Source organism: Thalassophryne amazonica, chromosome 19 (genome assembly GCF_902500255.1).
Source record: "Thalassophryne amazonica chromosome 19, fThaAma1.1, whole genome shotgun sequence".
Taxonomy (NCBI): domain Eukaryota; kingdom Metazoa; phylum Chordata; class Actinopteri; order Batrachoidiformes; family Batrachoididae; genus Thalassophryne; species Thalassophryne amazonica.
Window position 1 is genome coordinate 65,980,207 of NC_047121.1, and position 26,423 is coordinate 66,006,629.

The 26,423-nt window shown below is 43.1% G+C and overlaps 1 protein-coding gene across 1 annotated transcript in view; it reads left to right on the plus strand.

The window, feature by feature from the left end:
• Nucleotides 1–26,423, plus strand: part of kif26ab (kinesin family member 26Ab) — a 230,483-nt gene that overhangs the window by 158,228 nt on the left and 45,832 nt on the right. Inside the window, exons 5-8 of the mRNA XM_034194848.1 lie at nt 8,864–9,047; nt 17,964–18,179; nt 21,136–21,229; nt 24,823–25,085. Of these exons, the coding sequence (XP_034050739.1) occupies nt 8,864–9,047; nt 17,964–18,179; nt 21,136–21,229; nt 24,823–25,085 (757 nt within the window). The remainder of the gene's footprint in view (nt 1–8,863; nt 9,048–17,963; nt 18,180–21,135; nt 21,230–24,822; nt 25,086–26,423) is intronic.

A 26,423-nucleotide genomic window follows, 5' to 3' on the forward strand; every position in this document is an offset into this window, starting at 1 on the left:
GGTGTGGATGGTCTGACCTTGTTCATATGAAGGAGGCTGGTCCAACCATGGATGTGAAATAGCCACCAACTACATCAAATGTTGTGGCATCCAGTTTCTCTCGCCAATGGTTTCCAAAATTTATAAGGTGAACCGCCATGATGATTTGACCACGTAGTCACGACACCCACTGCAGCGCTGTTACTACAATGTACAATGCAGCAGCTTTGTGAGAAACCACCACAATCTCAGCTGGACCTGACAAAACATCCACCACAATCACCCACATTTGTCAGAATGTCTATTAGTGCAGCAGTTAACAGAATATTTACGGAGGAATCCTTCAAATGGTGATACAAGCACCAAATTTGGCAAAGTACACCATAGATATTACTCTTTTGAAAAAACCGACGGGCCACTTGAAGTTTCAATAGGCAGCCACATAGGGGTCAATTGAAGAATTACATAGGGGTCAAAATATAAAAATGTTCCAGTCATATTGAAAATTATACCACATTATTTGTCTGATTGTAAAGATTCCAAAAATGTATAGTTTGGACTATCTATGAAACAACAAGAATGGTGACAGAGTTCAGTTTCAGTTTGTACAGGGGTCAAAAATTAAACTAAAATTTTGGTAACAAATTATGCAAATTATTGGTTAAATTAATAGCATTTTTAAAAGGAGTAGTTTGCACCATGTATCATGCTGTTATCATGTTACAGGGTAACATACGTCATACATCATAGAATCCAATGGACACCGACCTTGTTTGACTTTTGCTTTGGAGACCAAGCATTCAACACAGTCAGAAGCATTCAACACAGTCAGAACTATTCAATTTATTAATCCTTTTATTCCAACCAATAATTTGCATCACCTTTTAACAAAATTGAAGCAACTTTAACTTTTGACCCGTGTACAAACTGAAATTGACCTTTGTCACCATTTTTGCTGTTTTTATCCCATAACTTCAGAATATTCAGTCATAGATTGTCCAAAATATACCTTGTTGGAATCGTTATGATCAGAAAAATAATGTGGTATAGCTTTCAACATGATTGGAGCGTTTTAAAATTTTGACCCATGTGTAAGTTACAATTTTACAATTTACAATTTTGAAGAAGAAGAATCTGCAAAAGAGAGAAAAAAAAAAAACTTGTTTCTGCAACTGTTGATACCAAAATTGTAAAATTGACTTTGATATTATACAGATTTAATATTGCATTAATATAGCGCTTTTCCACCTGCACCAGATGCTCAAAGCACTTTATAATAATGCCTCACATTCATATGTGAGGGTGCTGCAATAGGGGATTAAGGACCTTACCCAAGGGCCCTCAGTGATTTTCCAGTCAGGCTGGGATTTGAACCGAGGATCTTCTGGTCTCAAGCCCAACGCCTTAACCACTCGACCATCACCTTCCCTGATATATTGATCAGATATATCTGATCAGATTTGTATCCTGTGTTAAAGCAACCAGTATATAATTTTTCAACCACCTTACAATTGACATGGTGTGTGGTCACATATCACAACAGAAACAAAGGTTCTAACATGAGCTGAGAAAGTCACTGTTTGTGACTAACTTCTTATGACAGAACTCATTCCAGGATCTGGTGCTAACATACTTGAAGTACAGGAAATCTACTGGGCAGTTATTGAGATCTTGCTCCAGGTGGACCGGAAGACATGAACAGTTCTATAATTGCATTTTGCCTTTAAAGCTGGAGCACAAAATGGAGAAAAGGAAAAAATCGAGGTCTTAAAATCAAATCACTTTGGTACCATTTCTGATACAATACTGCTGGACCCTGATGTGTGTAGTATGTCCTCATCGGCTGCATCTATTTTTATTTATATTTAGATATTTTGCCGCCTCCATCAATCAGCAGTAAAATTTGTACAATTTGGGGCATCTTTAATCACTACATAAAAAATTGTGTAGAATGCAAGATGTGGGAAACCCCTGAAATACTGCAGTCACTCGCAATATTTCAATGTTACAAATAGAATGTGAATTTTACTTAAAGGGTTTTAATTGGGCTCAACCACACAAAATCAAATTTGCAGCATTGCTGAGGCAGATTAAACTTTTGTCAGGATGCGCATTTGTATATTTTTTTGTGGAATACTGCAGATTTCAAACCCTTTCTGTCCTCTTTGACAGTCGCGGGTGTTGATGCAAAGGGACTCGGGACACGACAAGGCGAGCATCGGGAGTTTGGCTCGTGCACTTTAAAAAACAAGCCCACCCCAGGCAAATTATACTGCAAAAAAAAAAACAGCAGAGCTAAGCGTGCAGAAGGACGAAGGTAAAGGTCATGTGATCTATCAAACTGCTTCATTACTGTACTGCGGATTCCAAAGTGGTAGGCGCTGTTGGGTTTGGTTTGTTTTTTTTTTTTTTTTTTTTTTTTGCCTCAGAATTGAATGCAGCAGAGTTCACATGAGGGGCACTGTGCCAGAAGCAGAGGCTGAGAGAGCGCGCAGTGTGTTTGTGCTGAATGCACTTTCATCTGTTGGAGTCTCACACCCACTCTGTCTGCTGCTGTGTTGCAGTCGGCGCTCTGCAGCCCGAGCAGCAGCCTTTCAAACAAGGCTGGATGATCACGGGCTGAAAGGGCTTTACTGGTAAATTGGCAGCCCGGGGAATACAGGCTGCTCTCACCCCGGTGCTCGCCTACTCACATGCCTTTCATTCCCCTTTTTACCCTTGACCAATGACTGACTGCACTCTTTCTTACTGGCTGAGCATCAATCTGAGGATCTGTTCATTGTCTGCTCTCCCTCTCTCCTTTTTTTAAAACCTTCCTGCTCAATCTCTTAAGTATATCCTTCCTTATCTGCTTGCCACTCCTGATTAATAATCATTTATCTGCCTAATTACATCTTCCAACAAAGGCCCACAACACCGCCGTGCACGTGGGCTCGTGCACGTGGGCTCGTGCACGTGTGCACTATAGGCATACTAACCAAATCTGTTTGAAGTGCGGGGGCCCTAAAAGAAGAGAGGGCTCCTGCACGCATTAAGTATTCATGTGACGTGCGCCAGGGCGCGCACGAGCGTGCGTACACAGAGATAGGGAGCGTTGGCAAATTGCACCGCGAGCAGCCAGCAATCGACACCTCGTCTGGTCGTTGGAGGGAAAAGGGACTGGGTGGGGGGAAGAGAGAGAGAGAGAGAGAGAGAAAGAGAGAGAGAGAGGGAATGCGCCTGCCAGCATTTCTCTGATGGAGGTGGAGCAGGAGTAGGAATACTCCTCCTTCTCAGCCTACACCGGGGAAGTCTTCAAGACCAACCAGGGGTGCCGGTTCTCCTCCTCTCCATCTCTGACTCCTGGCTGGAAGCTTGCGGAGATTCCGGGGAGAACCCGCAGCCTGTCACAGCGGATGAAAACATGAATGCACAACTGGACGAGACAGAAAAGAGGAAAGCAGGAGAGCCGGAGAACAAGCTGTTGCTGCTGAAGTTTTGCTGGTGAGGAGAAGATCAGAGGGTGAGCTCCTCCCTCTCCTCATCCTAAGAAGCTGTCATTACTCCTGCTCCTCTTCTCTAGTCACCTCCATCCGGCGACTCCCACGCCTCCTCCTCCTCCTCCTCCTCCTTCCAGCTCTCCAGCTTCTTACAAACCACTGTGAAATCAAGTGGAACCTCGATGATTGTGCCCACAGCAAAAAGGACCCCCGTGCCTGGACTCGTGAGCAGCCCCGCCTCGCCCCCCGGTCTCGGCGACTGTGCCGGCGTATCCAGCGTGGAAGTGATGGACAGCGGCAGCAGCGACGCACACATGGATCACAAAGCTGGACTCCATCAGTTGTGTGGTTTTTGACTATGAACTAGATAATGGATTGGAAAGAGCTGTAAGTACACCTGCAGTGTTTTCCTTTTGGTGCATGTTGCTTTTGTTTAAAGCATCAAAAATACCAGAATGTAGAAAACTGAATGCAAACTCAAGTTGTGCAACAAACAGGAACATCTGTGCATTTTTCTAATTTGTGCGAGTAGTAGCTGGGTGAGGCAGAGAGAGAGAGAGAGAGAGAGAGAGAGAGAGAGAGCATGAAAGTGGCAAAACAGCAACATCATCCTTTTTTCCTACTTTGCTTTTACGCCTTTGATTCACAAACGTGAATCAAATCTCGAGCTCTTACTCATCTTTCATTTTATGCTTCTTCTGTGTCTTTGCTGAGGTGCAGAAAACACAAACCTTTGTCATGAAATAAATGTGCTGTGGATGCTCCCCATAAATGTGAATTCACACTGTTGCACGGCCACGTGCGCTCTGCATTAGGTCCTCTTCTCTCCATTCGCCTTATTTCTTTCAGTCACATGCTATCACACCTCGGCAGCCTCCCCGGGGAGAAGCTCCTCCTGTAGCCTCCTTGGTCGTAATAATTATTCCATCAGCCGACAGTGTGTTCCCTGATTTTGCGCTTGGGTTGTCGCTGCAGGGGGGGCGTGCAGTGGAGAGGAGGGGGTGGAGGGGTTGTCACTCCAGGATGCAGGGAGAGGGGAGATGGGCGGGTTGCGTTTAGGCAGCAGTCCGCCCAGTTCTGTCTGCAGGAGCCTAGACCGGGACTAACAAGCTAGCTCAGGCTCTGATCACTAATTGCATCTGTTTGGTTCACCGTTCGTGCAACCTTCGTTTCAACATGCAAACCAAAGTGTCAGTTTCACCAAATTGCAAGAAAAGCATTTTATTTCACTCTTACTTACGTATGTGGTGTTTATGCACTGTGTGTGTGTGCTGCACCTGCATGCAACACATGAAAATCGATGCTGCTGCTGATCATTAAAACACGCAGACATACGGGCGGTTGTTGGCTGTCCAACAGTTCGAACGTTGTCACAGCCAAACTGAGCGAGCCAAGTTTCAGGTTGAAGTAACCGTGCACAGGCATAGCAGGGACGGTGCACTGGCTGAAAAGAAAGAAAAGCTCCTGTGGCGTCTTCATCCAGACAGGACAGTAACACTGAACATGCTGAAGTCTTGTGCCTTATTGTAATGCACCTTGTAAAATGTGATTGCAGGATGACAGACAGGTAGAGAGAAACAGACAGACAGATAAACAACAGATAGACAGAGGAGTCCATCCCTTCCAATTTATCAACACAGTAACGCAAAAACAATGAATGCCGTCATCTTGTGAATAGGGATTTTTGGATTGGTATCAGTCCAATATTGGTCACACTGGTTACTGGATCAAATATTGGGAAAAACAAACAAACAAAGAAACAAATTCTGATCTATTGGACATCAGGGTGGTGTTGTGGTCTTTGCATGTTTTCCATCAGACATGCAGAGTATTTATTTTGCTGTTTGAGTTGACATTTTGTTAGACAGCTTGGCTATCAAAGTATTTTTGATATTATTTTTTTATACTATTTTCTTGAGTATTAATCCAGTAAAAAAAAAAAAACTAGTTTGGGAAGTCCTATGACGTATATTCTGAAATATGTTAAATGGTACAAAACATACAAACAAACAAACAAAAACAACAAAAATCACAGCACGTTTTCAGTGTAGTGGAAACAAATGCTACATTGATGATATTTAGCCTATGTTCTTTAGGGAAGCAAGTGGCTGAATGGTGTTTCCATACTGTTACAAAATGTTTTTCTTGAATTCTTCTGAAATATGAGCTTCAAAAATAAATGCAGCTTAGATTCCAATGCAATATATATATATATATATATATATATATATATATATATATATATATATATATATATACACACACACACACACACACACACACTCAACAAAAATATAAACGCAACACTTTTGGTTTTGCTCCCATTTTGTATGAGATGAAGTCAAAGATCTAAAACTTTTTCCACATACACAATATCACCATTTCCCTCAAATATTGTTCACAAACCAGTCTAAATCTGTGATAGTGAGCACTTCTCCTTTGCTGAGATAATCCATCCCACCTCACAGGTGTGCCATATCAAGATGCTGATTAGACACCATGATTAGTGCACAGGTGTGCCTTAGACTGCTCACAATAAAAGGCCACTCTGAAAGGTGCAGTTTTATCACACAGCACAATGCCACAGATGTCGCAAGATTTGAGGGAGCGTGCAATTGGCATGCTGACAGCAGGAATGTCAAACAGAGCTGTTGCTCGTGTATTGAATGTTCATTTCTCTACCATAAGCCATCTCCAAAGGCGTTTCAGAGAATTTGGCAGTACATCCAACCAGCAACACAACCGCAGACCACGTGTAACCACACCAGCCCAGGACCTCCACATCCAGCATGTTCATCTCCAAGATCGTCTGAGACCAGCCACTCGGACAGCTGCTGAAACAATTGGTTTGCATAACCAAAGATTTTCTGCACAAACTGTCAGAAACTGTCTCAGGGAAGCTCACCTGCATGCTCGTCGTCCTCATCGGGGTCTCGACCTGACTCCAGTTCGTCGTCGTAACCGACTTGAGTGGGCAAATGCTCACATTTGCTGGTGTTTGGCACGTTGGAGAGGTGTTCTCTTCACGAATGAATCCCGGTTCACACTGTTCAGGGCAGACGGCAGACAGCGTGTGTGGCATCGTGTGGGTGAGCAGTTTTCTGATGTCAATGTTGTGGATCGAGTGGCCCATGGTGGCGGTGGGGTTATGGTATGGGCAGGCGTCTCTTATGGACGAAGAACACAGGTGCATTTTATTGATGGCATTTTGGATGCACAGAGATACCGTGACAAGATCCTGAGGCCCATTGTTGTGCCATACATCCAAGAACATCACCTCATGTTGCAGCAGGATAATGCACGGCCCCATGTTGCAAGGATCTGTACACAATTTTTGGAAGCTGAAAATGTCCCAGTTCTTGCATGGCCGGAATACTCACCGGATATGTCACCCATTGAGCATGTTTGGGATGCTCTGGACCGGCGTATACGACAGCGTGTACCAGTTCCTGCCAGTATCCAGCAACTTCGCACAGCCATTGAAGAGGAGTGGACCAACATTCCACAGGCCACAATTGACAACCTGATCAACTCTATGCGAAGGAGAGGCAAATGGTGGTCACACCAGATACTGACTGGTATCCCCCCCCAATAAAACAAAACTGCACCTTTCAGAGTGGCCTTTTATTGTGGGCAGTCTAAGGCACACCTGTGCACTAATCATGGTGTGTAATCAGCATCTTGATATGGCACACCTGTGAGGTGGGATGGATTATCTCAGCAAAGGAGAAGTGCTCACTATCACAGATTTAGACTGGTTTGTGAACAATATTTGAGGGAAAAAGTTTTAGATCTTTGAGTTCATCTCATACAAAATGGGAGCAAAACCAAAAGTGTTGCATTTATATTTTTGTTGAGTGTGTGTGTGTGTGTGTGTATATATATATATATATATATATATATATATATATATATATATATATATATATATATATATATATATATATTCCCACATCATGCTGCATTTTTTTGAAAATATAGTAGTTGATTTAAGATAGGAAAAAATGTATCAGATTGGTATCGCTATCCGCAAATACTGAAGATTTCAGTATCTGTATTGCATTGGACATACAAATGTGATACCATGCAATCCTTACGTATAACTCATCAAAAATAAACTGGCATATAATTCAGATAAATGCCACCTGCTGGATGGTTAGTGGATGCAAGATTGATGATGAATTAGGAGCAGGTGTGGTTGGTAGTGAGAAACCTCCTCACTGCATCAGAAACGTGCAGAAGTAGTAAGAAAAATGGCATTTCTGAATTGGAACAGTTCTGCTTTCGTGGAAATGCCATCATCAGCTCACATCAAGATGCCCAGTGATGTCGATCTTTCCTTTTTTTAAAATGTGGTCTGCTTCTTTTCTTTCTCAAATCTCTTTCTGTGCCACTATTGTTCACTCAGGCCAATTTTTTTCTTCTTCCCCCATTCTTTGTGTCACTCTGTTTCCCCTGGTGTATTTCTCTGAGAGCATTTGAAATTCATTGCAGTATTACTTTCCTCCATGACCTTGAATATCTCCATGAGGCGAAGCGGTAACTGATCCCGGGCGATGCCTTACCTGGAACCAAGTCTGGCTGGATTCCCTGCAGGCTGAGGGAGAGGTACTGCTGCCATGGAGGAGGAAATGGCACATTTGGCTCTGTGACCAAGTCCTTGTCTTCTCAGCCGCAACTCTAGAACAAAAGAGAGCAGGATGGCAGCGGATTTTAATGAGAGGCCTGGCAAAAAAACTGGATTCAGTTACAAGATGTCAGCAAGGCAGGAGTGCTCAGCCAGCCGTTTGTCCCACTATAGACCAATAAGATCTCGAGAGAGTGCACCACCATCAACCAGTGAGAACTCAACAATGATCTTAAAGCAAACATATGGCAGCGAGTCGTAATGCAGATTTACTTCCCGACACGACTGACGTTCCTGCTGCAGCAGTCTTCATCTGTCTGTGACACTTTTGCATATTTTCAAGCAGAATTCATGCATTTGTTGTGCATTTCTATCCCGACGAGTTGTACTGGACGCGTGACGAGGCTGAGGGTAGTTGTGGAGTTTGTGTGGAGAGGATGGAGGCTGCAGCATTAGCCGGCCTGGTAGGGGAGCGCGAGCTGGGAGTTGGTGAAGAAAGCAGATTTGGAGCGAGTAATGGTCGGAAGTCTTGGCGAAGAGCAGCTTTCCTGCTGACTTTGTTTGCTTTGGCAAACTCAAAGGAGCTTGTTAACCTTTATATTATACTTTCACTGTGTGATTTCGAAGGGTTTTGCAGCATATGCTGAAAAATGGTCAGGCTAACTTTGGAGCAAACAAACAAACAAAAAAAGGTTCCTTATGCAGACGATTTTTGGCTCATGTTTGGTTCTAAGCTTCACTTCAACCTTCAAACTTTTCTTTTTTAAATCTCTTCCAGGGCAGCTCAGAAGCTGAATCTGTCCTCCAAGCGAAAGAAGCAGCAGCCTTCACTGATCCACCCTCAAGAACCCTCCATCTACCCCACCAACTTCAGCGGGATCCTGCAGGTCTCGCCACCACCTGCCCCGCCATGCCTGCTGCGGGCTGTGTCCAAAGTCAAAGAGAACCCAGGGATGGGAAAGGTAAGATACAGACACACGTAGAAAGTTCACACCCAAACACATAGACTTTTATTTCAAGGGGAGAATATTGTGCGGGTCACCAGCGGTGGCTCTGGCTGATTTCTTCTGAGTGGGGCTCGGTAGAGGCACAGTTATTTAGGAGTATGGCAACAAAATCTTTAGTACAAAATGTACAAATTTGCATTTAAAAATCATGTCTGAAAGGACACAAATATGAATTTGAAAGGAAAAAAAAAAAATTACAAGGACAACAACAAATCTTCTAGTTCACAACAAACAGGCAGAGTTAAGGTTGCCTTTAGGTGGCGCTATTCTTCTTTACTCTTTCTGAATGTTTATCCGTCATTTCCCTGAGGTTCTGGTTCTTGGATTGAATTGTTTGGGCAAGGATTCATTTTTAATGCCAAAGCAAAATACATATTTAAACAAACAAAATACAATCTAACAATCTGCTGCACATTATGCAAATGAATTTGGGGTGTGTCCATCTACATATTGCACAGTTTGCAGAAATGCTGTCTTTTTTTTACAAGATTGTGCTTTTGTATATTTTTCTTTTCATTTCAGGTTTATTAGAGTTTGATGATTGATGATAATGAGCACTAATGCGCTCCCTTGTGGACATGCAGGGTGTACGCGCATTGTGTACCCACCTGTGTAAGGCGTACCTAAAAACTGGAGTGTATAAATTACAGGAAAACTTTGCGATCAACTTTCAGTCAGATTTTTGGTGGCATATGGGTGCATTTGTAGTCTGTTGCCTCATGATCGCAATCCGCCTGGCTCTACACCTGACCACGCCTCTAGACCTGACCATGCCTAATTTCATGATCAACACGTCTATGGGCGATCAACACAAGCACACCTACTATTTTATTTTGTCACTACCTGTAATTTTCCATATAACTACATAACAGTGTACTATGTGCGCAAAATCGTTGGAAAAAATTCCAGTTTGGTGCTGTGCTCTTTTCCCAGAGTTATATGTGGTCATTCCTTGAGTACTCAAAGAAAACAAAAACTGACAGCTGCAGTTAGCCTTACTGACAGTCTCCCCAGCCTTGATGATCTTAAAATAGCAATTATTACACAGTAAAATCACCAGTGTTAAATTAACACTGACAGTGTACATATGGTCCCATTCTGACCAGAGTAGGACCCAAAGTGGGTCCATATGTACACTGGCTGTGTTAATTTAACACTGTCAGTGATAAATTAACACTAACAGTGTACATATGGTCCTACTCTGGTCAGAATGGGACCATATGTACACTGGCCATATTAATTTAACACTGTCTGTTAATTTAACACTGTCAGTGTTAGTTTTACACTGGTGATTTTACTGTGTAGCATTGAAAATGTGAATCCACATCAAGGTAAACTCAAACTGGAACTCTCCCAACAATTTCTCTAAATTAACACTGTCAGTGTTAAAAAATCAAATCAATTTTATTTATATAGCGCCAAATCACAACAAACAGTTGCCCCAAGGCGCTTTATATTGTAAGACAAGGCCATACAATAATTACGGAAAAAACCCCAACGGTCAAAACGACCCCCTGTGAGCAAGCACTTGGCAACAGTGGGAAGGAAAAAACTCCCTTTTAACAGGAAGAAACCTCCAGCAGAACCAGGCTCAGGGAGGGGCAGTCTTCTGCTGGGCCTGGTTGGGGCTGAGGGAGAGAACCAGGAAAAGACATGCTGTGGAGGGGAGCAGAGATCAATCACTAATGATTAAATGCAGAGTGGTGCATACAGAGCAAAAAGAGAAAGAAACACTGGGTGCATCATGGGAACCCCCCAGCAGTCTAAGTCTATAGCAGCATAACTAAGGGATGGTTCAGGGTCACCTGATCCAACCCTAACTATAAGCTTTAGCAAAAAGGAAAGTTTTAAGCCTAATCTTAAAAGTAGAGAGGGAGTCTATCTCCCTGATCTGAATTGGGAGCTGGTTCCACAGGAGAGGAGCCTGAAAGCTGAAGGCTCTGCCTCCCATTCTACTCTTACAAACCCTAGGAACTACAAGTAAGCCTGCAGTCTGAGAGCGAAGCGCTCTATTGGGGTGATATGGTACTATGAGGTCCCTAAGATAAGATGGGACCTGATTATTCAAAACCTTATAAGTAAGAAGAAGAATTTTAAATTCTATTCTAGAATTAACAGGAAGCCAATGAAGAGAGGCCAATATGGGTGAGATATGCTCTCTCCTTCCAGTCCCTGTCAGTACCCTAGCTGCAGCATTTGAATTAACTGAAGGCTTTTCAGGGAACTTTTAGGACAACCTGATAATAATGAATTACAATAGTCCAGCCTAGAGGAAATAAATGCATGAATTAGTTTTTCAGCATCACTCTGAGACAAGACCTTTCTAATTTTAGAGATATTGCGCAAATGCAAAAAAGCAGTCCTACATATATGTTTAATATGCGCATTGAATGACATATCCTGATCAAAATGACTCCAAGATTTCTCACAGTATTACTAGAGGTCAGGGTAATGCCATCCAGAGTAAGGATCTGGTTAGACACCATGTTTCTAAGATTTGTGGGGCCAAGTACAATAACTTCAGTTTTATCTGAGTTTAAAAGCAGGAAATTAGAGGTCATCCATGTCTTTATGTCTGTAAGACAATCCTGCAGTTTAGCTAATTCGTGTGTGTCCTCTGGCTTCATGGATAGATAAAGCTGGGTATCATCTGCATAACAATGAAAATTTAAGCAATGCCGTCTAATAATACTGCCTAAGGGAAACATGTATAAAGTGATAAAATTGGTCCTAGCACAGAACCTTGTGGAACTCCATAATTAACCTTAGTCTGTGAAGAAGATTCCCCATTTACATGAACAAATTGTAATCTATTAGATAAATATGATTCAAACCACCGCAGCGCAGTGCCTTTAATACCTATGGCATGCTCTAATCTCTGTAATAAGATTTTATGGTCAACAGTATCAAAAGCAGCACTGAGGTCTAACAGAACAAGCACAGAGATGAGTCCACTGTCTGAGGCCATAAGAAGATCATTTGTAACCTTCACTAATGCTGTTTCTGTACTATGATGAATTCTAAAACCTGACTGAAACTCTTCAAATAGACCATTCCTCTGCAGATGATCAGTTAGCTGTTTTACAACTACCCTTTCAAGAATTTTTGAGAGAAAAGGAAGGTTGGAGATTGGCCTATAATTAGCTAAGATAGCTGGGTCAAGTGATGGCTTTTCAAGTAATGGTTTAATTACTGCCACCTTAAAAGCCTGTGGTACATAGCCAACTAATAAAGATAGCTTGATCATATTTAAGATCAAAGCATTAATTAATGGTAGGGCTTCCTTGAGCAGCCTGGTAGGAATGGGGTCTAATAGACATGTTGATGGTTTGGAGGAAGTAACGAATGAAAATAACTCAGACAGAACAATCGGAGAGAAAGAGTCTAACCAAATACCAGCATCACTGAAAGCAGCCAAAGATAACGATACATCTTTGGGATGGTTATGAGTAATTTTTTTCTCTAATAGTTAAAATTTTATTAGCAAACAAAGTCATGAAGTCATTACTAGTTAAAGTTAAAGGAATACGTGGCTCAATAGAGCTCTGACTCTTTGTCAGCCTGGCTACAGTGCTGAAAAGAAACAGGGGTTGTTCTTATTTTCTTCAATTAGTGATGAGTAGTAGATGTCCTAGCTTTACGGAGGGCTTTTTTATAGAGCAACAGACTCTTTTTCCAGGCTAAGTGAAGATCTTCTAAATTAGTGAGACGCCATTTCCTCTCCAACTTACGGGTTATCTGCTTTAAGCTGTGAGTTTGTGAGTTATACCACGGAGTCAGGCACTTCTGATTTAAAGCTCTCTTTTTCAGAGGAGCTACAGCATCCAAAGTTGTCTTCAATGAGGATGTAAAACTATTGACGAGATACTCTATCTCACTTACAGGGTTTAGGTAGCTACTCTGCACTGTGTTGGTATATGGCATTAGATAACATAAAGAAGGAATCATATCCTTAAACCTAGTTACAGCGCTTTCTGAAAGACTTCTAGTGTAATGAAACTTATTCCCCACTGCTGGGTAGTCCATCAGAGTAAATGTAAATGTTATTAAGAAATGATCAGACAGAAGGGAGTTTTCAGGGAATACTGTTAAGTCTTCAATTCCATACCATAAGTCAGAACAAGATCTAAGACATGATTAAAGTGGTGGGTGGACTCATTTACATTTTGAGCAAAGCCATTGAGTCTAATAATAGATTAAATGCAGTGTTGAGACTGTCATTCTCAGCATCTGTGTGGATGTTAAAATCGCCCACTATAATTATCTTATCTGAGCTAAGCACTAAGTCAGACAAAAGGTCTGAAAATTCACAGAGAAGCTCACAGTAACGACCAGGTGGACGATAGATAGTAACAAATAAAACTGGTTTTTGGACTTCCAATTTGGATGGACAAGACTAAAAGTCAAGCTTTCAAATGAATTAAAGCTCTGTCTGGGTTTTTGATTAATTAATACGCTGGAATGGAAAATTGCTGCTAATCCTCCGCCTCGGCCCGTGCTACGAGCGTTCTGGCAGTTAGTGTGACTCGGGGGTGTTGACTCATTTAAACTAACATATTCATCCTGCTGTAACCATGTTTCTGTAAGGCAGAATAAATCAATATGTTGATTCAATTATCATCATTTACACTGGTAAACACCTGTAATGTTAGTTTTACACTGGTGATTTTACTATGTAGCAATTGAAAATGTGAATCCACATCAATGTAAACTCAAATTGGAACTGTCACCAACAATTTCGTTAAATTAACACTGACAGTGTACGTATGGTCCCACTCTGACCAGAGTAGGACCATACATACACTGGCCATGTTAATTTAACACTGTCAGTGTTAGTTTTACACTGGTGATTTTACTGTGTAGCATTGAAAATGTGAATCCACATCAAGGTAAACTCAAACTGGAACTCTCCCACAATTGCGGACGCACAGACCGCCGCTGCGTCGCAATGCCTTACGTTATGGTTGATGACAAAACATGGAAAAGGATCCTGAATGGCAGATGACAGTTTTCTGGTGGGTTGGGTAAGGGCGACCTAAATTTCTAGCCGCCTCCAGCCACCAGTCATGCCGTCTAATCCAACCCGTGCTGATGCAGTCAGATAAGCGAGCTGGAATGTGATGAATTTGTTCTGTTAGATCAGCGTTCCTCTTCCTGAATACTGAAAACACAGTGAGAGCTCTAAATCACAAATCTGCTCTTACGTTACAGTAGGACTCCTGATTCAGTGTGTGAGGACGAGTTAGGCTGATAGCGGGGAGCACGGTCATTAAACAAAGCTGTCTAAACACACAGCTCTTCCTTTGTGGTTTATTGGGTATTGTTTGTCTGGGCTGACATCCTGTATTTATTAAGATGAAGAAGTCTCCCCACAACATTGGATCCCTATCTGGATAGGAAGCGCTTGGCTTCTGTTACCAGGTATCCAGACGGTCTGGATTGTGTCATGTGTTGTAATCTGCCATGACACACAAAACATTGATAAAAATCTGTGTATTTAACAAGCTCATCAAGCCCACATCTGAGGATTGACCTGTACAGCTGTGCTGCTTGAAAGGGAAAATTGTGATTTATGATGTTGTTTTCAGTCTATGATGCCAGTTTTTCTGCTTTACTTATACGTCAGCCGTGGAGTATCAAACATTTTCTGCGAAACTTGGAATGAAAGAAGTAGAAGTAGTGCTATGTACGTCCTGAGGCCCATTGGTACCATTGCGTATTTCTGGATTCCATAGTGTGAAGTGGTTGAGGGTCTATGACTCCACATGGATGGGACCCCAGTCTGCAGGTTACTTTCCACAGCCAAGGCTGGTTCCCATTTACAGCTGGGTGGAGTGGGTTTGTGATTGCCCTGGACCAGACTATGATCCAGGCTTTCAATGGCTGCCTAGAGTCCGCCCTCAGAAGTGTACTTGTATGCAACGAAGAGTTGAACTTAAAGAGACAATTACTTATCTTGGCCGTGGCATTGATGTCTCCGGTCTCCGTCTTTGGTTTTAAAGGGTGAGAGATGCCTGAGAAGAGCTGATGGAGTTATAACATCACTGGACAGAGGTGTTTGGTGATACCAATAATTTTGCAGGAGAACGAAAGTTCAAGCCTTTAGGATCAACTGTTTTGGAGGATGCGCAGTATCACTTACATTATGAGGGAGGGTCAACGTCAACATTATTGCCATTTATCTATGCATGATCCAGCTCACAGGTGCCTCAGTGTTGAGGACCCTAGCACTTGGAGAAGGCCAAGGAATGTCCAAGCTTTACCCATGTGTGGTAGATGGATACTTACTTTCAAGAGTTGGGGATGGGTGGTTGTCACCCAGAGCCCATGATGGTTCCATGGTGTGGTGGATGTGATGATGGGTGACACAGGACATACTCCCAGACTTGACTTGGCTTTGGACTGGGACAGTGCAGATTAAAGGTCTTGTGCAAGGACAAGAGTGACTGGGAATCAACCCAGGTCTACATATAAGTAGCTCAAATCCTTACCCATGATAAATGTCTTTAAAAAGTAATGTATTGATCTTCATGAAGCCAATGTCATTCATATACCTTGGCAGACAATAAAAAGTAGAATTTCATGCAGATCTGGAAAGAAAAGGGCCTACAAAAATGTAATATTATTCAAATCACAATTCCATGATTGCTTGGTTTGGACAGATGTGCACTCTAGATTTCACCAGTTGTCCAGTCCTTCTCTTGTGTGTCCTCCAGCACCATTATTCACAATAATTTTAACAATAATTTGATGTGTAGAGGAACACTAAGTGCTTCACATTATAGTTGACAAGCTTTACCTTCGCGTGTGCCTTTTCCATATACACCATTATATCAATTTTCCACTTCCACCTTTGACCTCCACTTGGCTCTTAAGGCGTAGGCAGTGGAGGGGATGGAGAAATGCCAAGTCCTACTAATGGATTTGTGTGTGTGTTGGTGGTGGTTTGGGGGGAATCAAGGGACAGAAAACAGGGGCCATGAGTGCAGGAGTCAGAGGTGTGAAAATACTTCAGCCAGTCGTCTGCGGCCTGTACTGTCCGATCTATGCCAGCATAAATAAAACCCAGACTTAACTCGCCTGGTAGTCTCTATCTTCGAGACAAGAGGGTCTGCAGTCGTATGAGTAAGTCCAGTTTAAAGGTCATTGCAAAAGTGATTTACTCAACATGTGCACATGTCAGTCATGATAACGGCCCCCTGTGGAGTATGAAGACAGTTTCCACTTGGCCCGTGGAATCCAAGATAAATTTGCTCACTGAAAGAATGTAATTCCAGTGACATTGTTTCAGAGTCCTGGAGCCTGGATCTGCACCAATGTTTATCCATAAGTGAAAGAAAGAATGGACCCTTTGTGTAGGTGTGAGAGACTGAAATAGTCCACTATCAAAGAACAGTAGGGTGGCAGAGTCTTTTTTGTTTTTTAATTTCATTGTCCGTGAGGGATAACAGGCAGTGTTTGGAGGCTGGGGAAAGGGTTCTGGATTGGGTTTCCTGTCTAGTATCGGATGGAGAAGCTGTTCAGATGTGTAATGTTCGGTGTAACACTAAACACTCTGGGAGTTTACAGGGACTGCTATAAATATTCTAAGAGCTGTTTATGCCGCCTGTCAATCACTTCCCAAAGCACGTTCTGGAGAAACAGTAGATCAGGTTATACTGCCATAGAGAGTTGTCAAATATCTGAAAAGGTGCTTCATCAGGACCAGCACGCACACGCAACATGTTAAATTTAACAAATTAGGAATTTTAGTTTTTTTTTTTTAAATAATAGATATGATGTTCTATGAAAAATAGATGCTAGATTTTGTAGTCCAAATGTCACAGGTGATGCATCCTGCAGCAAACAACAATACTACTACTACTACTAAAAACTACAGACATACATTAAAGCTGAATAAAGAGGAAAGTAAGACCCTTCGGCTGTTCCCTTGTTTGCACTTGGGGTTGCCACAGCAGATCTGCATGTTGAATTGGCAAATGTTTTACGTCGGATCCCCTTCCTGACACAGCTCCACATTACATGGAGAAATGTGGCAGGGGGTGGGGTTTGAACAAGGAACCTTCCGCACTCTAACCAAGTGCACTAACCACTTCACCACCCCTGCTTAAAAGCTTAAAGCCGACTAAGCAAAATCAGGAAAATAAGAAGCAGCCTGTTTTTGTGTTCCTGTCACTTTAAAAGAAGAGAAGCTGCTGCTGGCCACACCCACTCTGCTGCGGGGGTGTCCTGCACTGGCACAGTGGGTATGTCTCCAAGAGCCAGCATGAATTCAGATATGGAAGAAAGTTAAAAACAGACATCATTTAGCTCGTGGCAGGGTGTAATTTGTTTAGACGAGAATTATGGGGCATTGACGATATGAGTCATAAAGTTTCAAGCTTACATGATGGAAGTCAAACCACAGAATGTAACAGGGTGCAAAGACTGGCAATGGGGAGCAGGAGAACAACTGATTCAGAGGGCTAAGGGGAGGTTGCACACAGTCTTGCACTCCCATGCTGGCCCTCTACTTTTGGTCCAAAAATCAACCCACTGGCTTAGTAATCGCTCATCACAGTGCTTCACACACGATAATTCCACCATTTTCTGCTACGACTTTCAGTGCCCACCTTGCCACCTCTCAGTGACGTGAGATAATGTGTTGACTCATCGACTTCACCAGTCAATGGGAGACTGGGTGTTTCCATAGCAACACTCAGTGTCCATCAGTTCTAATATAGAGGATGTGATGTTAGTGCAAAATGCTCAGCCATGGGGTCTGAAGTCATGGGGCAAAGTTGAGGCTTATCCTGTTTTTTATTTTTAAAACGATGTTTTAATATTTTCTGATGGCCTCATTTTCCATCCCACCTTGTCTGCATCTCTCAGGTAAAAGTGATGATGCGTATCTGCCCGTCCCTGGAGGATGCAGATTCTTCGGAGTCTCAGTCCTTTTTGAAAGTGGACAGTCGGAAAAAGCAGCTGACCCTCTACGACCCCGCGTCGAGCCCACCGCACTCCAGTTCAGGGAACAGGAAATCTGCCACAGTGGCCGTCCCAAAGATATTCGCCTTTGACGCCGTGTTTACCCAGGATGCCTCACAAGTAAGAACCGGTCCCGGTCATTATCTGCATGTGTGCAATGCCTCCGTGTGTGATGTATGTTGTGTTTTTAAGGTGTTGCATCTCAAGGACAGAGGGATGTCTTTTTTGCCGGCAGTGCGTGTCTGGAGGATTAAAGAAAAAAATGTCTGCGCTGGGTCAGGGGGCATTCTTACCCGTGTGAGCCAACCAGCTGGGCCTTTTAAGCTCTCTGGAGAATGATGTGAATCCACTCCAGTTATATCGAACCTCTACTTTCATAGCACAGCTTTGTCTGCAGCCGGCGTTACCCGCTGAGATCAAACAGGTCACGTACACGTTTACAGTGACTTAAAGGGATGTTCTGCTTCACATAAAGGTTCAAGTGCAAAAAAGTACCTCCAGATCTTAGTGTTCAGCTACATGCTTTAGCACCATTTTGGTCTTTATTAAAGATGGAGTGTCCCAATAAAGAATAGTACCATTCATTTTGACATTTGAGCAGAAATATGGAACTATAATGTATGTTTCTGTGAAGTGTTCCAAACCATAAAACTGTAAGGGTGCAGTTGGCTTCAACTCATTTCAGTCGGGTTTGCAATTGTCCTAGATCAAAATTAAAATCTAGGCTGGATACCTGGAAAGAGCTTATGGAGTCAAGAGGTCGCTGGACAGAGATGTTTGGTGATGTTGATTTCTTTCCAAAAGAATGAAGGTCCAGGTTTTTAGGGTCCTGGTACTTCTTGTGTTACTGTTTGGTTGTGAGACCTGTACACTAACCAGTGACCTCAGACCACGACTGGATGTCTTTGGTGATAGAGCTCAGAAGAGGAGCACTATTTGCATTGTGGATGAACATCAGCTTCAACATTATGGCCATGTGGCACATTTCTCTTTTATATGATTCAGCATGTAGGTGCCTCATTGTTGAGGACATCAGCATCTGAAGAAGATCAAGGGAACTCCCACATTTCACCTATTTGCAGCAGATAGATGGCTACTTTTGAGAAGTAGGGATGGACTGGTTGTCTGCCTGGTTGGTTGCCATCCAGGACAGCAGTTCCTTGGCACGGTGGATGTGTCAATGCAGGACACTAGCACATGCTCCCAAACTAGACTTGATTAAAACCCACTTGCTAATACTTGAAATAATATTCTCAGAAGTAACCCATCATAGAAAACAATATGGCTAAAGCTTTCTCTTCATGCACAAATTTAGCCCTATGTGCACTGTGCGTCTGTCCATCCAATGTATGACCAACTTAAAGAGATTTGATCCAATTTAGAGCAAACATAGTGAAATAATTAAGGAGCAGAAATTCTCTGAATGTCTAATCTTGTTTAGCTGTTTACTTGGAGTGAACAATGTCTAGCAATGCAAAACAAACAGCTGAACTGATGCTAGCACTGGTTTTGGTAAAAACACTACACAACATTCACATTAACCTGCATTAGAGTCACATTTGGAAACTGAACGCAGAATAACAGCAATCATCAAACAGATTCACAAAAAGAACTGAATAAAAGGCTTCTAGCCAAAACTTTTTTCCAGCTGGTTGATTCTGAACACAATCGATTTTACACCTTAAAATTATTTTTCCTGAACAGGTTAGAACCAAAAGAAACGCTGGTTAATCTGTGTGACATAATATATATCTTTTAGATAAAATGTATATTGATACAGGCTATATTTACTTTATAGTAAGTCACTAATGCTGCAGTTAACATGCTAGGCTGTGCTAGCTGGAGCTAGCTAGCTATTTCTGTACATTATTTCTCTTTACCTAGCCTGTCAATTAATTGATGAAGTTGAAGTCATCGACCAACATTTATAAGGCAGATAACACAATATTTACATCCTGTGGTTGGAACCCGTGAGGTCACCCACATTTTATTTTAATTGCCCGCTATTGGTAAATGTTTCTCCACCGTTCAAAGACGTAAATGACATTCATTGTAAGACAAGAAGTGACCTCAGCACCAAGTTATTATCAGCAGAAACTAGTCAAATTTGTAATAAGAAAATCATAATATAACCTTTCCATTACAAGTGTTTCCCATAAATGATTCTGTTCAAGCACATTAAACTATATAAAGTTTCAGGTTTCATTCTTGTTCCTTGAACCGTTACATTGAGCCTCTTTTGCCAGACTTTTAGAGCAGCACATATAATAGATGTGCATTAGGAATAAAAATATATCATCAGACACATTGGTTTCTATGATGATTTACCCCTCTGAAGACTGTTTCAAGTATCAGCGCATTGAGTTTCACGTCGCGACAGAACGCACTGATGCTAACGGCACTCATGACAAGCAGATAAAAGCAACATCATTTCAACTTTATGATTTTGAAATAGTTGCCAAGTTTTTACTCTAAAGCAAAAAGGGAAATTTAACCATCGCTAGTGCGAAAAGGTTCACACTCCTGCTCCTGAAGTGGTATCAGGTACTTCCAGACTCTGGAGGAACGTTGAGGGAACCCCCTCAAGCACTGATGAAAAGCTGCTTTGAGTTTTTTCACCGTTTGAGTGTTTCCTCCAAAGCTGCTGATAACCGAAGCCTGAATGTTGCTGTTGAAGAGCCGTGGCCGAGCTGCTCGATTGCGCCGCTGGGACGTCGCTGCTGGTGGCTAACAGTAATAGCAAGCTGTTCCGCTGTTAGAGGCCTTGTTTGCTGGGTGATGTATGGGATGGGGCCTCTGCTGCAGAAGCCTCGCCCCCAGAGGACCCATGCTGAAACAGATTGTAAAAATGAAGCACACGTTGCAACACACGAACGCATTAACTCATACCCTCCCTGGTGATAAAAAATATTTAAACCTTTAATATGATTTGGTGTAACCAACTGCAAATAACCCTTTAGTTTATACAATGCTATTTTTGGATTCATTGTTCTTGGTAAGATGTTATTATTTCTCCAATGTGCCTGAAATATGAATTAGGTGTGAACATCTTTGTGTCTTTGTGTGTTTTCTGCAGGCTGAGGTGTGCTCAGGGACAGTGGCTGAGGTCATTCAGTCGGTGGTGAACGGTGCAGATGGTTGCATCTTCTGCTTCGGCCATGTCAAGCTTGGTAAGCCCCTCAACTGGGAAGAGATTAAACAAGAGCCTTTCTTAGCCAAAGAAAACTCTCAAAGCGTTTCTGTGTAGGCTCTCAGTTGTCCAGGTGGTTTCCATAGTAGAGAAGCTTGAATCTTCGACTGGACTGGGTTGCTTGACGTGAGGACGTTTCGCTTCAAATCACAGAAGCTTCCTCAGCTAAAATTCTTGCTCTGGGATTTTGTGCTGTCTGAAGATCCTCTGTGGTTTTTCCCCTACTCCTGCTAAATAAGGGAGAGACACTCCTCTTCTTCTTGTCTCTGTCTCCTGTCTATCTGGTCTCTTTGTTTTCTGGGACTTCTGCACTTGTCCAGGGACCATCGTGGGGACCCACATACTGTGAGGGCTTTCCGTACAAGTTGTTGTTCTTTAGTCCTTCCCTCTGCAGTTGTGGGCACCTGTAGGGCTCTGTGTTGAAGAGTCCTGATCACCCTGAGCTTGTGTTCAAGGGGGTGGTTTGAGCCAAAGAGCAGATATTGGTCAGTGTGAGTGGGTTTTCTGTAAACCTGTCTGGAGCTGCCTGTTCTCTCCAATCGTAACATCACAGTCCAAGAAGGCTAAATGGTTGTTTCTGGCATCCTCACGTGTGAACTTGATATTGGAATCCACCGAATTGATGTCTTCTGTAAAGTCCTCGACTCCTGTGCTTGATTTTTAACCCATGTGTCATCAACATATCTGAACCAGTGACTGGGAGAGATGCCCCTGTGAACGACGTCAAGGCTGTCTTCTCCACTCGCTCCATGTACAGATTGGCCACAATGGGGGATACCGGGGACCCCATTGCACAACCATGGATTGCCTGTAGTAATTCCCCACTAAACAGGAAATACGTGGTGTTAAGACAGATCTCCAAGAGTTGGCAGATGTTGGTCTGGTGGTGAGTTTGGTCCTTTCAGCTAGAGACACATCCTCCAGCAGTCTCTGCCTCACAGCTGAGATGGCCTCAGCGGTGGGGATGCAGGTGAACAACGAAGTCACATCAAATGACACCATAGTTTCATCCAAGGCAGATGAAACAATGAAGTCCCAGAAAACAAAGAGACCAGATAGACAGGAGACGGAGACAAGAAGAAGAGGAGTGTCTCTCCCTTATTTAGCAGGAGTAGGGGAAAAACTACAGAGGATCTTCAGACAGCACAAAATCCCAGTTTACTTTAAACCGGTTAACACCTTGAGACAAAAATTAGTTCACCCTAAGGACAGGATCCCTAGTTACAAACAGAGCAATGTAGTGTATTATATCAGATGTCAGGAAAACTATAATGAACACTACATAGGTGAGGCTAAGCAACCTTTAAACAAGAGGCTATACCAGCACCGCAGAGAGGTCCAGTGGACCTCAGTCTGCAGTTCATCTCCACCTGAAAGACACTAACCACTCGTTTGAGGACAAGGAAGTTAAAATCTTAGCCAGAGAGAAGAAATGGTTTGAGAGAGGTGTCAAGGAAGCATTCTTTGTAAAACAGTTGAAACCCAGCCTTAACCGGGGGGCGGGTCTCAGACACGCTTTGTCCCCTGTTTACAATGGGGTACTCAGGTCTAAGCAGTTTCAGTCTTTTGTTCATGGTAATGAGTCATTCACGTCATCAGGAGAGTCGTCAACGAGAGCCATCAGGGGAGGCTTCCATCCCATCATTAGGAGAGTGCACAATAGGTGCTAATTAGAGCTGTTGTTTAGTCACTAGCCTATAGCAGTCGGCCTCTCGGTAGGAGGGGTCTGGTTAGGTTAAAAACTCCAGCTTTTGTTGGCTTCTGGTTTATTCTTCTCCACAAGAGTCAAGACAGAAGTCAGACTACCAGAGCAAGAATTTTAGCTGAGAAAGCTTCTGTGATTTGAAGCGAAACGTCCTCATGTCAAGCAACCCAGTCCAGTCGAAGATTCAAGCTTCTCTACTATCTCAAAGCCTTTGTTAACTGGACTTGATGTCCACAGTTGGCTTAGAAGTGCAGTGGCGTGAGTTAGGAAGTGGGAGATTGAAGGAACGTTGGCGTGCCTGGGGTGGAGGTTGGAAGTTCTGCATCAGGCATCTAGAGTTCAGTCTGTAATTAAAATCTGAGGAATCAACTTTAGCCATGTGGAACAGGTCTAGAAGAGAGGCCAGTAGATACAGCCCTTGTTCTGCACTGTAGGTGGGTCAAGGGAAAAGAGTTGGATTACCAATATCTAGATAGGGATTCAATTCCAGGTTTGTGCATTCCATCTGAATTATCCCAGTCCATTCAAATGTCAGTGGGTACCATTGTTGGATGGAGAAGTGATTGATGTAAAAGAAATCCAACACATTCAGTGACTTTAAAGTCTTCATGTATCCATTCTCTAAATTGTCTAAAGAAATCTGATGGCATGAGTGATGATTTGCATTAACAGTAACACATATTCAGTTGTCCAAAGGCTTCTTAAAATAGAGGGACTATGTGTACAAATGGACATATCAAGTAGCTCAGTGGGATAAGGAGTTGGGTTACCAATATTTAGATCTGGGTTTGCTTCCCTGTTAGCAAGCAATCACCTCCCTGTGGGGAGGTCTAGTGGTTAAGCGTTGGGCTTGATACCAGAGGATCCTCGGTTCAAACCCCAGCCTGACCGGAAAATTGCGAAGGGCCCTTGGGCAAGGTCCTTAATCCCCAAGTTGCTTCCCGTGTGTAGTGAGCGCCTTGCATGGCAACACCCTGATTTTTATCTTTTCCACATTCTGCCGCAAGCAGGTGCTTCTTTTTAGATATGCACAAACAGAGTCGGTGGCGGTAGACATGAAATGGAATACACTTCTCACTCATGGTAACGGCAACATGACACTTAGCTAAACTGACTAAACCAATTGAACTACAAAACACAATAAATCAATAACACTAACAACACTGTTAAACTAACATGAGCCACAATAACATTTAAAACCACAAAACCTCGAACTCCCATGGTGCATTGCAGCACAACATCCATTGTTTCGTGGTTATCTAAAATTGCTAATTTCTTCAAAAATATTAGTCCCATCAACTTTCTGTTTTTGCAGCGTCCATCCTTGACCCAAAATGCAGCAAATGTCAGCTCTCCCCAGTTTCTCCACATAAGCCATACACACGCACACATGCACACACACATACATGCAAATAGAGGCCACTTGGCTATTATAATATAGATAGATACAATGTAACAGGGAACCAGTTACCTTGGACAAATTATCTTGGAGAAAGCACTTTGTGTGCATTGTCCTCATCCACCCAGCTGTAAATGTGTACCAGCCTTGGTTTGGGAAGTAACTTGTGTCAGTCCGGCATCTCATCCAGGGGAGTTGTAGACTCTAATGCCATGGAATCCAGTGATAAGCACTGACATCAATGGGCATCAGGGCCTTTATGGGACTCATTTCTTTCTTGAATTAAAACTGAAAGTCAACACTGTAAACACAAGCTGATTGTTTCAATTCATCTCCACTGTGGTTGCGTAGGGAGGCAAAAATACAAACATTGTATCACTGTCCAATTATTATAGACCTGACTGCAGCTACCTTTGAGACACATGGCAATATTCAATTTTCATCCCTTTTTTCTTTTGCACATCTCCAGGGAAGACATACACCATGATTGGCAAAGACAGCTCCACTCAGAGCCTTGGCATCGTACCTTGTGCCATTTCCTGGCTCTTCAAGCTCATCAACGAGCGCAAGGAGAAGACAGGCACACGGTTCTCCGTCCGTGTGTCCGCGGTGGAAATCCACGGGAAAGATGAGGAGTTGACGGACCTGCTGTCTGAAGTGTCCTCGGGCAGCCTGCAGGAAGGCCAGTCCCCTGGTATCTATCTGAGAGAGGATCCCATCTGTGGCACTCAGGTGAGAACACACAGGAGGTCGATGGCATTCCACCTTTCCACGCTTCCTTTGTTTGCTGATCCTTCCATTCTCTCTGGGGCTTATGCAGTATTACTGCACCTGGGTATTGATCTCGTTCTCTCTATGATCTACCTCTTCCCATCCTAAAGATGTTTGCTCTTTATGGTTTTTTTGTTTCGTTTTTAGTGTCCCAGGATTACAGAGTCTATCTTGCTCTGTCACACCGGCCTCTGAATTTTTTTCTTTATATTTCCACCAAACCCATCTGTGGTATTGATGGCTTTCTTCCTACCTTTGTTGACTCTTGTGTCAGCATCTGTCAGCGTTTATTACCCTGTGCTGGCACAATGGAGGCGTACTATAACTGGGGGATGGTGGAAGTCTGTAGATGCTCACAGGTGTTGCTGTCAGATGTTGCTTTTGGTTGTGGGGGTGGGAGGGTAGGGGTCTATATGGACTCCAACTTCAAAGGCTGTGCAGCTCTGTGAACCTCCTTCGTGCTTTTCCTCACAGCAGCCACATGTGGGCTCGCTTCACAAATCCCCCCCACCTACACTCCTGCTCTCTCTCTCTCTCTCTCTCTTCTGCCTCCTGCTCCCCCCTTCCTGTCTTCCTCCATTGCACCATCATCACATCCATGCTGAGAGAAGTGCCCCTGCTTCCTGCCCCACCGTTACCTCTCCTAATCCTCCTCCCTCTGCGTGCATATCTCAGGCATTAATTGCCCCCGAGACCCAGTCTAATGGGCAACAATTGTGTGTTGGGGTCCAATTAACTGGCTCGCCTTGTGGATCTTTTTCACATCTGTCCTCTTTCTGGCCCTCACCTTGTTCTCCATCCCTTCCTCTCCCACAGCTTCAGAATCAGAGTGAGCTTCGCGCCCCGACAGCTGACAAAGCCGCTTTCTTCTTGGATGCAGCCATCGCCGCACGCAGCACAAGCAGGTCCAGCGCGGACGAGGAAGATCGGCGCAACTCTCACATGCTGTTCACACTGCACATTTACCAGTACCGCATGGAAGAGTGGCAAGGGTGGAAGTTAGTTTAGTGTTTTGATAATGGTGGTGTCTAACATGTGGGTCCAAATCTCTTACAGGTGTTCCACAGGGTTGTGATCTGGTGACTGTAAAGAACATAGCATGGGATTAATCACTTTCATAGTCATCAAACCATTCAGTGACACCTGTGGATGAGGGCGTTGACTGTCTTTCTCAATGCACTAATTCAGATTTTTCCTTTGATGTGTCATGTGTTTGTATCTACTCAAACTATCACACAATTCCCATTCAGGTAAATTTTCCCAACAACACATGTTGCAAAGAGCCCACAGAGTCTATGT